General features: G+C 32.7%; 1 protein-coding gene across 1 annotated transcript; it reads right to left on the bottom strand.

Moving 5' to 3' along the window:
• Positions 1–3,998: 3,998 nt before the first annotated feature.
• Positions 3,999–15,762, bottom strand: LOC132722375 (ubiquitin recognition factor in ER-associated degradation protein 1-like). Its single transcript, XM_060706870.1, has 12 exons — positions 15,652–15,762; positions 9,506–9,620; positions 9,020–9,052; positions 8,720–8,841; positions 8,102–8,232; positions 7,636–7,708; positions 6,918–6,986; positions 5,989–6,063; positions 5,650–5,685; positions 5,097–5,185; positions 4,661–4,745; positions 3,999–4,341 (listed from the first exon to the last, which is right to left on the bottom strand). Exons 1-12 carry the CDS (start codon positions 15,652–15,654, stop codon positions 4,264–4,266), a joined length of 909 nt encoding a protein of 302 aa, XP_060562853.1. The 5' UTR covers positions 15,655–15,762; the 3' UTR covers positions 3,999–4,263.
• Positions 15,763–15,792: the final 30 nt, after the last annotated feature.

Genomic DNA, 15,792 nt, shown 5'->3' with positions numbered 1-15,792 from the left:
TCTTACACCTGTACACATTCAAGAACACATATGCATTTATATGATAACTCTGCCTTCCTTTAACATCGAAAGTATTTAAAAGTATTGCAAGTATTACCGGAATTGCATTTATTTTATTATCTCAATTTGCACATTTACCCTTAATCTGCTGAATTTCAAAAATGGACTTGTCCGGCTTCTATTTTTGGAACTACTCATTATCGATTGTAGGGATATCACATTATCAAATGTAGGGATATCAGGATGAAAATCTGAATATTGTCAGACGACAGTACAGAACGTACGTTCAGACTGTACGGTATGTCAAAGTAAATGTTAATTAATGTATAACACTATCCTCACCCATACTGTAACAGTAAAATTTGTGTTAAAGCAATACGCCTCCATATTTGTGTTTATTTTAAAAAAAACTTAAAAATTGTTCTTATGAGTAAAATGTTTTCAAATGTACAAAATTAAAGCTAAACAATACGATTTACTGTCTACAGAACTTTTTTATTGCCTTTAGCATGTCAAATTATTCAAAATGTCTGTTAATCATATGGTATATTTATTAGGGATAAAACTAGTAAATTACGTCATATTTTAACGATAAATTAAAAAAACTAACTGGATAGTTACATACATTCATACATTTTAAAAATATACATTATATTGTTTGATCTTGATTTTTTTATGATCTGGAGGTATGCCCCCTTTAAAGACAAATATAGAAACACTTTCGTACATCATTTTTCCTGGAAAAAAACACAATCTACTTATAGATTTTCTAACAAAATATCAACTTTGATTTAAATTTATATCAATGTGATATATTACCATTCTACAAAAAAGTCACTATTTTAAGTTGTTACAAAAAATGGTATCATAATTTATTTTTTCCTTTTCAGCCGAACAGTTTTTTTTTTCCAAAAGATTTCCTCAATTAAACAAAAGTTCACTGTTAACAACCCAGAACATGTGCAGATCAGTATATTTATTTTCAAATGATTAACATATTTCAAATCCGATTTCAAATGCATGGGTTCCATTAAAACCACTTAGTGTGTCCAAACTAAATTATAGGGCATCAGGCCACTAAAATACAGTTTCGATTGCACGTGTGCTCTATGATTACACTTATTTAGACAACTCAAGAATTTCAACAATTCTAATAACAATTATAAAAACGCCACCTCTGTGGCCTTTTCAGATGATGTAGCAAAATTTAACACAATGAAAAAATTGGACATTACTAAATAAAACTAGTGAAAAATAATTAAAGTTTTATTTAAAAACATGCCAATCAAAGAGTTTATGGCTATTGGTAATTTAATGTAAGAATTTCACAAAAACAAATATTTTATCAGTTAGATTAAAATATTATCAGCCAAGTTTTTCTCTTAAGGAATTTCTCTTTGATTTTGAATTGCACTCATAAGTGCTTTTCACCAAATGTTATGTTAAATTATGGTTTATGGCTGGTCTTTCAAATATCAATTAGCCGTTGTATTACACTTGAAGTGAAAATATTAGAGAACTGAACTTCAAAATGATTTTAATGTACTGTTATAAATTTAAACAGAAATGGAAACTATTTTTGAAGATTGTACTTAAAAAGAGTTCAGCCTTAGGTCATTAAATAATGTCAAAAATTAGGTTAAAGTACTGAACAAGAACTTTTAATGTTACTTGTGAAATTGTTTTATCACTGGATACTTTTTTTTTATTTTATAACTTTTGGTATAAAAAAAATAGTTCTCCACATATGTTTAAATGATTTAACCAGACATTCTTTAAAGGGGAACACCTCTAGATCCCTGACTAAAATGTGAAAATTTAGGAATTGATGAAAATAGTAAAATTTTCATGAACTTTATGAATAAAATGATTTGCATTTGCACATAAAACTTTCTTTTGACAAAGAATACCTTCAATTTATCAATGTTTTAATTACAAAATATGCAAAAATAGCACATACTATATCAGAATCAAGTGGATACAAGGTTAAAAAGGTTAGATACATGTATTTATATCTCCTATCAAACACTAAAATTTCTTGCTTAAGTTTGTCTTTTATAAAATAGTTTATTTGCTCATCTGGAGGCGAGTTACTTTAATGTTAAATCACAAGCCCTTTGAACAATTAGCCTGCAATTGAATATACATCCATGTGACTAGTGAAGACCATGATCTTTTGGTACATCTTTGCCATGATGATATTTATACCAGTAAAGTGTTAAGAACCATTTAAAATGTAAAGAAGGACCATTCAATGTGAACCACTCTATTGCCCAAATAATATAGAAAAATATACATTTTGTGAACTGATGCTCTTTAAAGGCACCATAGCTATGTTTGTTTCTGCTCTTCAGTAAATAAATGTGTTAACTTATTGATTTTCAAGCTTTTTCTTGTCTGTGCCAAAATTAATTGTAGCATATACTTTTTAATTTATTACATTATGTTGTTTTAATTTTCTTGTTAACAAATCTCATTAACAAATGTTTGTGTTTTAAACAACTGTGACCATAAAGACTTTCTAAACAAGGGAAGTTACTTCAAAACAGATTTTATAAGACAAGGGAAGTAACTGCCTATATATTTTATAAGATAAGGGAAGTAACTTCAGATACATTCAAAAGATAAGGGAGTTTACTTCATCATTATGAGACAATGGAGATTAACCCATACAGTTTATAAAATAAGGAAGGTAACCCCCTAAATACAGCATAACACAAGGGAAGTTACCCCAGAAAGACTTCCTAAAACGGGAGAGGTAACTAAATACAGAAAACATACAAGGGAGGTTACTTCATACAAATAATAAGACAAGGGAGGTAACTGCATACAGACTAAGACAAGGATGGTTACTTTATACAGACTTTATACAACAAGGGAGGTAACTTCATTAAAGGAAATAACTTTACTTCACTTATTCTTATCAAAACATTGACCCAAAGAAACCAAGTTTGTAAAATTTACCTATCTGCTTTTAACAGAAATCTGCCATTTCCATTTTTATTCAAATCATGAACACCAATGTATCAATATTGAAAGAGGAACTTTTCTTATAGTTACTCTGTCCTTTTGACTTGTATTTGTACACCATTTTCTTATAATTCCGTCCTATTTACTTGTGTACCATGTTTTACTTATTCCGTCCTGTTCAAAGAATTTGTAAAAAATTCAGCTGCTGTCATAAACCATTACATTATCTTGTTTGCCTTGTTTAGTGCAGTTGTTTGAAAACATGTCTTATCTTTATAACTTAGATCGACTTTATTGCTTGTTAAAATTGTTTCATTTCACCAACAAGTGCATTTTAGAAACCAACAAATGATCATGCATATTATTAAAAGTGTAACAGTTAATTTCTGTTTGTTGTAGTTGTTGTTTATTCTCCACAGTACACCAATTCCAATAAAAAGGCAATTGAAAGGTAATACAATACCCCAGGGCTTTAGCAAGTCAAAAGTTTTAAGAAGAAATCCTTTTTTTGTTTGTTTGGTTTTCTGCGCACCTACACAAAACTGGTCATATGACAACTTTCCAGATTTGCCGGTGGAGGAAGACCTCAGGCCGTTCCATGCCATATTTCAGGCACAAACAGGCACCTGAGTAAAACCAGCGACATTCCGTAAGCTAACTGGATAGCTTCCTCACATAAAAGAATTGTGAGTTCCTGTCGGATGCGAACCCACAGTGAGGGGCAAATGGTTTAACCTCAGGCCGGTCTGGTTCTATACTAGAGGCAAGGGCTAATTACTAAGCAGAACATATATTTCAGTGAGCCAAACAAGATAGGTATTTTTGTTAAGCAACATCGGAGAAGATCATACTTGTATTGTATCATCACTTCTGGCATACCGGTTAAGAAATGGAGATACATGCATTGGAGGGACGCCATACAATACCTCACCTGGAGCTGAGGTGGACGTAAAATAAATCCTCCAACACTTAGTAGGTTCGAAATATAAAAATAAAACCCTAACATTTTTTTTAAAATACGCTTTATATTACATATTCTAATATACACAATTTCCAATTGCACTTTCAAACATATAATTCTTTAACACAAATCTGAAAACATTTTTGCAATTTTGCAAATGTTAATTTTCCAATTTCTGATTCATTTTACTGTCTAGTATTTCAATCAAATTTAAGTTTAACTTAAATGTCACATGTCCAATTGACAATTTTGAAGATGCTAATAGGTGTTTTCTCTCAGCATTTACAATAAATAACTTGGTAAAGAACAATGAATACACTTGAATAAACCCTTCACCTTCGACCTTTACTTTTGCCTTTATTTCGTAAACTTTGACCTGAACCAGAAAATGCTTCAAATGAGTCTTTGTCCTGAAAAATAAATAATGTCAACATGTATGTAGTCTATGTTTAATGATCATCCATCTGACTGTTAAAATAGCATGTCAATTCTACAACTCTAGCCAGGTATAGTTTCATGCTATTTGTTCAATGTTGGCTTAAATCTTTCCGTCCAACATCTAACTATTGAAGAACTATGACCCTTGTCAAACAACTGCACCTTGTCATGATAAGCATGTATTCCAAGTTCCATTTTGATATTTAACTTTTAAAATGTTTGAATAATTATAATAGACTTTTTCTTTGTAGCAGATGAGCTAAAAACTAACTAACTAAATAAAATCCATACCTCGAGTGAAGTGCCGTTTTCTACTTTCTTTGAATTCCTGATGAAAGTGATGGTGTGCTTCTTATAATTATAGTTAGGTATGCCTCTGGAAAAAATATAAAAATAAGTTTTTTGGTCAGTTTTAAAAAATGTTCACAACAAAAATCAAGTCATGAACTGCTAGGCAATTAACCTATTAATTTGATTCTAAACATTACCACAGTCTTTTTCTCAAAACATTACTGACTAAAATCAGAATGAAACAATAGTTGTTTCCTGAGATTACTATATGTTATATAAAATCACAAATCCATGTGACATGAATATTGTCAAACCTCAGAACAGAATCTCACATTTTAGCCTTTCTTGATGTCACTTTAATTATGAACACATATAAAGTCATACAACATTACACAGTCATACAAGGGTTAATAAAAAGTAGAAATCTGCCCCTAACCTTTTAGGTGGTCCAGTGGTTATCTGACTCTGTGATACCTCCAAACCTTTAGTTTTACCATCCAACCTGTTACCTTTACCTTGAAATATCTAAAAACAAACAATTGTATCAGTATGTAACTTCATATTATAGACTTTCTATTTTCCTTTCTCTTTTTGTTGGTCTAGTGTTCAGAAAAACAACTTGGCTGATTTAAAAACAAATGTATCTTAACATAAAGAATTTTTGCAGTATAAGCCCTGTTTAAAGATAGAGGCCACCTTAATGAGTACTGATTCAATCATTTTATTGTATATTTATTCATCAAGCTTTTTAAAAGTTATATTAAAATTTTACAATGCCTTCTCAGTGGTTATAATCTTCTGGATGAAGAAAAAAAGAAAATAAAATGAATACTATAGTATTTGTAATTGACCATTTTTGGATCTATTCATAGTAACAATAATTTTGCCATAAGATATGGGGGAATGGGGTTGAGGTAATGTATGATGATAAATAAAAGAACAACGCTCAAAAATGTACAACATAGAATAAACAAATCAAATTCTACAACCTTAAATGAATTGTCCTCTTCATCCATATCCTCATGCTGAAAAAATAACAGATATAAAAATATATTTAATGTAGTAATACAATTTCACTAAAGTTCAGATATTTTCTTTTTTTCTTTTTTTTCTTCTTTTTTCATATATTCAAAAAAAAAATTGGAATATGGCAGAAAATACAATATGGTATAGGCACCATGGTTATTATGGGCTATGGTTATGGTATTGGAATAAGTGCCAAGAATTTTGATTCTCTTTAAACAGACAGATCAAAACATTATCATTTTACTGATCAAAACATATTTTAAAACATTAAAGATAAAATATTATCCTTTCTGTTAACATACTTCCATTTTATCTTCTGATTCCTGCGGTCTTACTCTTTCAGGCTCCTTATATCCTAAAGGCGGTGCAAAATCTACCTGTAAAATAATAGAAAAAATAGTTTTAAATTGTAATACTACATGAACTTATTTGAATTAACCAATCTTTCATATGATGAGATGTTGCCATAAAAATTAATTCTAAAATACCTAAAAGTTTTCTGAAGAGAATAAGGCAACCAGGTAACCTTTGATTGATGGAATATTTATACATTTAGATCAATTTTTCCACATTTTACACTTTGTATTTCTAAAATATTACAACAGGATAGTACAATAACTTTATATTCATATGCCTTTAATATTAACATATCACTAATGGTGGAGGAGCAAAAATCTTTGTTTTTCTAATGAATATCACAGAAGGTATATTATTCTATTCAAATTCATAGCAAAAGTTTCACTAATTTATTCTAATGAAACTGGAAACCAAATTATCCACAATACTCTGTAAAATACAAAACCCAAACTAATGAAAACTTAAAGAGTTAAATATCTTGTTAAAATACACATGTAAAATTTGCAACCATGTGCAATATTTTTTAATTAGCAGAAAAATGCAAAGGGAAATAATCTTCACTGACCAGATGTTTATTTAGACAAAATTCAAAGGGAGACAACTGTCATGAATTAATTTTATCTTAAGTAACCCTAAACCTGCTAATTTTTTGTGATGGACTTGCCCAGCTTTGAATTTGGAACAGTCAATTCAACTTTTAAGAGATTTCAATATTAAATTACAAAACAATGAGTTACCAACAGTATAGAGTCTGGTCAGATTACACGGATCTGCCTGCTGGCCTGGCTCTATACTGGAGGCAAAGGCTTATCACTTTTAATTCAAGGTTCAAGGTTAATGAAGAATGAATCAGGTCAATCAGCTATGTACATACATTCATATCACATTCAATGATAGACACTGCTCTTCCTGGTTTTGTTTCCAACACCCGAAGTTCATATATCTGTTAAATAGAAAACATTCACATACATATAATAGTGTCATGGAATCATTTCTATAGGCTTCTCAACAATAAAATTAAGTTAAATATTAATTGTTACACAGTCATTTAAGAGCAAGTAATATGCCTAACTTAGCTATATCAGTGCTGAACATTTTATTTCTATGGTCTTTCAAGGTCATTAATCAAATATAATATTTTCTACACTGTAGACTGAACAAAGCTTAAACCAAGACATTACTATGTGGTTAGCACTTTGGACTAGCAATCTTAAGATTGCTGACTGTGTGGGTTCAAACCCAGTCAGGGGCAAGCCGTTGTTTCTGTGAGCAAGAAACTTTACACTCATTGCTTAGTACTGGTTGGTTCCAGGAAAGGATCCAAGAGTGTTAGCCTCCACACAACCGATTATGTGTTTAGAAGTGGATGAGAAAATGTTTAACAGTTGGACAGCAATGCCAGGTATTTAGGACCTTAGTATGTAGAATTTGCTGCTTTCATGAGAGACCAACGAAAAGATTCTTTACTTCATTTTAAACAAAGTGACCAAGTAACCACATGAGGCATAAACTTGACTAACAAAAAGAACAGTAATTACTTTAGTCATTATATTTGAATTTAATAGAAACAAAATTAAACAAAACAAATATACCTTGTCATTATATTTGAACTCCACCAAGTCTTCCACTGTGAGGCAAGCAAAACTTCTCAATGCATTTTCCAAGCTGGAAACAGTGTTAAGGATGGGAATAATGGTTCCATTATCAAAAGCATTATGTACAGTCATATAAGTGGTCAAAATTTTAAACTCCCACACTGAGCAGAATGATTATTTTCCAGGACATTTGCTGTTGCATATCTATGATAAACACAAATGTGTTCATCAGAATATTAAAATCCTATATTAAAAAGTGATACATGATCCTTGAGCAGTGTTGAAATAAAAAAAAGTTAAAAAAAAATGACAACAAACTCAATAATTTTCGAAACTATTAAAATTATGAATAGTTTTGTTATTTCTTGAATACTTTTTTCATAATCATATAGGATATAAGGAGCCTGAAAGAGTAATTTATTTATGACTCAGTTAATATATTTTGTAAATCAAAGAAGGATACACAGCTTTGGGATTTGAGATATCAAGGAAGTCTGTATGTTGAGGTTGAAACTTGGCAAATGTTGCTATAGGTAGAGATACATTGTCAATCTGTATCAGATCCCCTTCTTGTAGCAGTAAATTCTTCATCATCTAAAATATAAAAACAGAAATATTTAATAGCGCAAAGGAATAAAAGTAAGGAAAAAATCTTAATATTTTTTACTAAGTGTCCTACAGTTATAAGCTTCTCATACTAAATGTATCACTTGCATGTCTTATAATGACCGGGATTGTGAAAAAAAAAGGTTAGTCTACAAAAAAAATGCAAGTTTTAGAACATTTTCTGTATAGTATTACAGTCAAGTACTGTTGGTCAGAAGAGTTTGTTTCAATTGTGCACTTTGGTGAGTCACATCAGCAATTTCAAGGTTTTGGGATGGCATTTCAGCTATGGTGTAGAAAGACCTCCGGTGCCCCGCCATGCATCAGTTAAAGCACAAGCAAGCACCAGATTAGAACCACTCTCCTTAGCTAAATTCAACATCTGTAACAATAATAAAGCCTTGAAAATTAAATAAAAGCTTGACTTTTTGAAAGAGAGAAGCTAAAAATAATTATTTGAACAAGAAATACGTACCCAGTACGGTATATAAATTCTTCCCTCGTCTGCAACAAACTCCAACACTCCACAATGAGTCTCCCTGTTCATCTTCTTGTTGGTCAATTTAAACAACATTGGGTACTGTATGTGTAATCGTGCTGTTAAAGAATAAAATACCATAATTTATATAATTTTAAATTTTTATCTTTATCTCTAAATTAATAATGAACAGTTTAGAAAATGGGAGATGAAAAAGTACAATGAACATACAATGTACATACAATGTACATATAAATTCAACAGGTTATGGGTAAATAAACAATTCAAAGTACTTACTAAGTTTATCCAAAGCAGATGGGGGCATGATAACTGAAACAAAGTAAAATATTGTTAATAAAAACTGCAAGGCTGCAAAAACACTATCATTACAATAGTTTAAAGCATAAGTATAGCCTTTAATAAATTCTAGTTGGACAAAATGAATAAAAGAGACTGCCAAATATATTAACAAGAAAACATAGTTCTATTTGCTACTATTATTTAATTTGAAGAAATAAACATCTCTAGTCTAATTTCTTCAATGGATATAAGAAAGCTACTCCATTTAGACATTAAACAAAACATTAAAAAATCATTTGCATATCAGTTTTATGTATTTCCTTTAAAGTATCATTGCATGTTTATTCAACAAGCAAACTACAGAATGATGTAAAATAATTAAGTGATTTTTTTTTCATCAAAACTAAACTGAAAGAGACACATATATTCATTTTGGTTATGTAACTGAAACATTAATTAAGTTTAAGAAGAAAATTATTTTACTTTTTCCACCCCTCTCAACATCCTCCCTATCACCAAGCATGGACACAGAATAACAACGATAAGTCTCATTGAAATTTCTACCCGGCATCTCCGGGAACATCCTGCCAAACTGAAACTAAAAATAAGAAAAGTATCATCAACAATGAAATAAACATAAGCTGCCAGTAACACAATGTTTGAATATATAAGAAATGTAGTTGAAGTTCTCTTACATAAGGTGATAGTCCTGGATAAGTGTTAAATATGTTTCAAAGCAGAAGTTCAATAAAACAATGGAGTGGTAGAAAAATTCAACCAAAAGTCTGATGACCAGGATTTAGTCAGTATCTGAGGTTAAAAAGGAATTTTCTAAGATTAAAACCAGATCTCAGGTATTTGATTGCTCAGAAACTCCCACAGAATGTTCACTAACCAATGAAAATCCTGAGCTGAGTCTGCATATGTTTTGTTTTCCCATACTATAAACTTGGCAGAATAATTTTGATACTTAACAGAAAGCCAAGTTTAAGATTCAATACAAATGCGATTTTGTTTACAGGTTTCACAGGATGAAAAAAATGTTCAGTCAAACCAGGACACAAACCGGGACCCTTGGAATACCATACCGTGACTTTACCTAATTAGCTATCCAGCGGCTTACACACGAAGTGCTTATACACTATCTCCCCTAAATAGTGAAAAGTTCAAATGTGACATACCTCGCTATATTGAAATTCATCCTCAACAATCTAATGGGTACAGAGAACAATAATTCAAATGTGAAATTGGATTCGGACTTAAATATACCATCAAGGTCCCATGTAAGGCGCCATATGTCACAGGGTGAAAAAAATGTGCAGCCTGACTGGGACTCAAACCTGGGAACCCTCGGAATACTGTTCTGCGACTGTACCAACTAAGGTATCTGGCCGCTTCCCAAAATAGTGAATGTTATGTCTTCTACTAATCAACTCTAATTCATGATTATAAAGTTTATTCAACTGATCTGAATACATATAAGACAAAGATGACGTCGTCTCCAAGTGACGTCGTCGACGTCAAGTAAAGCTATTATCTAACAAGTAAAGCTAGCATTAATTTGTCAATATCACATTTCTCCCATATTTTAAAAGAAATAAATTTTAAAAGTATACCATAGGAAAATAAGATTAAGCATTATAAAATAAAGTTTTGTATCTATATTAATTTGTCTATCTTTTCTTTAAATCCAAAAAATAGTCTTTGAATTTAGATGGTAAACGTCTGGTACGTTTTGAAACTTCACGTTTTTGTGATTGATGTTGTTCAACCTCCCTTGGGTCACTACTGGATTGTTCAGCTTCATTTTCAATTCCATCAGTCCTTGGTTCTTGATCCCTCTCGTCCTGTATTGAATTATTTGGCTGCAAATGTCTACTTCTGTCTGGGGTACTCAATAATTGTTGTCTCCAACGGTCATCATTTGGTTCATGTAGTAATTTAAATTTCGAAGCATCTCTGTAAATGATACGTCCATCTGATTTTCGTTGTGCCTTAATACTCGAACCTAAAACCTCTGTGACAATGTAATGTTCTTTCTCATATGGTGTAGACCATTTATTCATTTCTCTATTCTTAAACAAAACTTTGTCATTAATTTTAAATTCATGCTGCATAGATTTTGGATGTCTATTTTGATTTTCCCACTTTTTCTTGTATGCTTTATCTCGGTCTGCAATCTCAGCTTCCATTTTCTGTATATCTGTAGGTCTGAATTGGTTAGTACAATCAAGCTTTGTCCTGACATTTCGTTTCATTAAGGCTTCATATGGAGAATATCCTGTTGCTGGATGTGGCGTTGATCTATATCCCATCAACATGTATTGTATGGCTGTATTGCTTGGTTTTCCTTCACTTCGTGCAATCTTCTCTGTCTTATTCAATACTTTCATAAAGCTTTCAGCTTCCCCATTTGCTCGAGGATGATCAGGTGTTATTCTATGATGGATAAATCCCATTTCTTCTGCAAATTCTGTAAATTCACTGGAATTAAATGGAGGACCATTATCTGATTCCAACCTTTCTGGTATTCCATGTGTGGCAAATATTTTACGCAATCTGTCACAGGTAACTTTGCACGAAGTTGATGTTGTTTGCTCAACAACTGGAAATCTTGTTCGCTTATCAATAACTACTAAATTATAGTGACCATCAGGATATGGACCACCAAAGTCTACAGAAATAGTATGCCATGCTGATTCTGGTATTTCAGATGGTTTAACAGGTTCCTGTTTATGCTCAACAGTTGATAACTGACATTGGTAGCACCGTGATATCTCATCTTCAACCATGGTATTCAGCCTTGGAAACCAATATTTTGCTCTCAACATCTGTTTCGTTCTTGTCATGCCAAAATGACCCATGCTGTGTGCGGCTTTTATAACATTCTTCTGTAACCGTTCTGGAATTACTATCTGCTTGCATCTCAGAAGTAGTCCTTGGGACTGGTATAAGTCATGCTTAATGAGATAATATGGTTTCATCTCTGGTCTGTTCTTATGGATTTCCCAATCATTGCATTTCATTCTTCTCAGAACATCCTGTAGAACATTATCAGATGCAGTTCTTTCCTTTATGGTCTGTAAAACCACACCATGTTCATTATTGATAATCATCTTGATTGTTTTTTCTGTATCATCCATATCTGTTTCTGGAAGTGGATGACGCGATAAGTAATCCATCGGATCTGCTGCATCTTTACCTGGTTCATACACTAATTCATAATCAACATCTTGCATTTCCATGATCCATTTCTCAATCCTTGGAGGTAACTTAGCACATGCTTTATTGAACATAGGAATAAGAGGCTTATGTGCTGTAACTATTTTAAATTTTGGTGCGCCTAGTAAGTACATGGAAAATCGTGTCTTCGCCCATTTCACTGCTAATGCGTCTTTCTCTGTTTGACTGTATCTCTTTTCAGCACTTGACATTGATCTGCTGATGTAATGCACTGGTTGCAAACCTTTGCTTGTCCTTTGAAATAATCCCGCTGATAATCCTTCATGGAAACTTGCCTCAGTTCTTACAGTTATAGGTTTCCTTGGATCGAAAAACACCATTGTATTCTCATTTGTAATGCTGTCTTTCAGCTTCTGGAAAGCCATATCTTCTTCATGACCCCATTGAAATGGTACATTTTGCCCAGTCAATCTTCTCAATGGTGCTGTCAAAACTGCATATCTTGGAATAAACTTTGACAGATATCCAATCATGCCTAGAAAACTTCTTACTGCCTCTCTAGATTCTGGAGCTTTACATTCTTTAACAGCTCTTACTTTTTCTGTAGTTGGCTTAAGTCCTTCGCTGGTAAATCGATATCCAAAGAACTCCATGTCCTGTACACCAAATTGGCATTTGTCTTTATTGAATGTGATACCAAAGTCTCTAGCTCGTTCAAGTACAGCTTTTAGTGTTTTGTTGTGATCTTGCATAGTCACACCTCCAATGAATATGTCGTCCCTTTGGTTCAGACATTTAGGAATATCCCCAAAAATTCTAAACATGGCCTCATCAAAAAGATCCTGTGAAGATTTTGCTCCAAATATCAATCTCCTAGGTCGCATATTACCCCATGGTGTACTAAATGTAGCAATAGCTCTTGACTCTGGATGAAGTGTTAGTTGATGGTACCCTTGTTTTAAATCCATTTTTGAAAATATCTTGCAATCATGAAACTTACAAGTAAAATCTTCAATAACTGGTGCCTGTAAAATTCTGTTTCGCTCCATATACTTATTTGGTACTCTCAAATCTACACACGCCCTTATCATATGCGGTCCCAATGACTCTTTGCTCATATTGCAATATCTCGGCTTTGGTTGGACAACCAGAGGTGAACACCATGTTATAGGCTCTCCTGGATCTACCCACTCAAAGATTTCTTCCTTTATGCACTGATCTAACCATTTTCGTAAAGGTGCCTGAAGGTAATATGGCACTGGTCTAGGCTTTTGTGCAACAGGTGTAGTATTTTCCTTCATCGAAAATTTCACAAGAAATTCTGTATTGTTTTTCTTATCCTCAATTTGTCCTATGCCATGAAAAACTTCCTGATGACAGTTCAATATTTCATCCAATTCAGATCGCGCTTGTATATTCAGAATGGAATTGACTAAGTGATTATTTCCAATTCTCAATTCATTAGGTTCCTTCAATGACCCATCTGGTCGTATTTCTAACATGCCCAGATCAAAAAGTGTCTTTTTGCTCAACAATGGTGGAGAATTTATTTTCCCTTCAATAACAACAAATGTTGTTTCGGTTCCTCTTGTCTCATTCCTTACTGTAGCTCTGAAAACACCAGATACCTTCAGTCTGTTTTGGAGTGTATTTAATTTCAGTTTGGATTTTTCAAGAACTATATTTTCTGAAGAATCACGCAGTAATTTACGAAAATGATGTTCGTCCATAACATTAACATCTGCTCCACTGTCAGGTTCCATGTGAACAATGACATCATTAATTACAATTGGAACTGTTTTTATTAAATCACCTACTCTGTGAATTTCTACTTTACCAATTCGAAGATGTTTTACCGAATCGTCAACAAAATCAAGATCTTGAATATCTGAATCATCTGTATCTGACTCACCAGTGGCACATCGAATATCTCTACTATATGTTCCTCTGGTCTGTCTGCCAAAAGATCTATGTTTCTGCTGTGCATTAGAGAAACAAACTGCCCCGAAATGGTTCCTTTTCCCGCATTTACTACATATTTTACCATAAGCAGGACACAATTCCTTTTGTCGTGGGTGTATCCTATTGCAGTATTTACAAAGTCTATTGTTATCTGTTGATCTTGAATCTGTATGCTTGCTCTCGTATGTTTTCTTTCTGCTTATTTTAGCAACATCATGGGTATTTCTTTGACCCATTGCTCTGACTTGCATCGAAGTATCCTCTTTGACTTGCATCTCAGTCAAAGTTTCCTGAAGTGTCCACTTCTTGTGTAACACATTGCGTATAAGGTCTGCGTTATCTGTTGTTTGAATAATTTGTTCCAATATTCTTGCATCAATGTCATGAAAGTCGCAATTCACAGCTTTTTCTCGCAATCTCGCTGCATATGCTAGTGTACTTTCACCCTCCATGGGTCTCATTTTCAAAAACATATATATTGAATAGTGCACATTCTTCTTCGGTGCGAAATAATCTGATAATTTATCTCTTAGCTTTGTATAAACATCACCCTCACCTGGGTCTTGGAGGCTCTTACTCAATCGCCTTATCTCCTCACCACCAAATATCAGCATTGCATCCTTCTTGTCTTCAGGCTCCTTAATGCGGAAAAATCTCATTTCACGCTCAAGTTCATCTAACCAATCATCCCACCTATCACCCGTTGCTATGTGGTCTTCTGCCACAGTAAACGGAGAAATCCTCAAGCTTCTACCTCCTTCAGCCATGATGTTAAGTAAATCAACAAGTAAACAGCATCATAAAACCTACTGGAGTTGTTTATCCTCGTCGCCAATGTTATGTCTTCTACTAATCAACTCTAATTCATGATTATAAAGTTTATTCAACTGATCTGAATACATATAAGACAAAGATGACGTCATCTCCAAGTGACGTCGTCAACGTCAAGTAAAGCTATTATCTTACAAGTAAAGCTAGCATTAATTTGTCAATATCACAGTTCTGAACCATGACATACTCCCCTCTTTATTGAAATTCCCCAAATTTCTCAGGGTTACAGAGAAATGTTAATTAAACTGTGGGCTATATGCAGTCATGGTCCTGCTACGGCGCCAAATGCCACAGGGTAAGAAAAATGTGCAACCTGACATTGACTCGAACCAGGGACCCTCAGAATAACGTACCGCTGCTCTAACGACTGATATATCTGGCGCTTACACACTTTCCTAAATAGTGAACAGATCTAACCGTATAACAGGTATTATGGTGTTGTCGTCATACAATGGAGAGTTTATCTATAATTTCAAAAAATAAATTGAAACCAGTCGAAATATTGTTGCAGTTGGATACTAGGCTAGTTTTACATGCAATGTTGAATTTTGTCAGAAAGAATGGCTCTGTATAACTAAAATATCTTAAAATTACTTTTTTCATGTAAAATACTTGTAAACATTACATTTAAAATTAAAAACTAATTGTATTACCATTATTTAAAAAGAGAATTTAGTGACAAAGCAAATTTTATCCTATTCTTCTCCGGAAGTTGACATATATGTTGCTATAAATAAATTTGACAGATTCTCAACTCTTTACAAATTCAATTTTGATTGGATAGCTGTTTGGAA

The sequence above is a fragment of the Ruditapes philippinarum genome, unplaced genomic scaffold, assembly GCF_026571515.1.
Source record: "Ruditapes philippinarum isolate M1 unplaced genomic scaffold, ASM2657151v2 ctg2596_1_1_1_1, whole genome shotgun sequence".
Taxonomy (NCBI): Eukaryota; Metazoa; Mollusca; class Bivalvia; order Venerida; family Veneridae; genus Ruditapes; species Ruditapes philippinarum.
The sequence above is the reverse complement of the archived record's forward strand: the minus strand, read 5'-3'. Positions and strand labels throughout refer to the sequence as shown.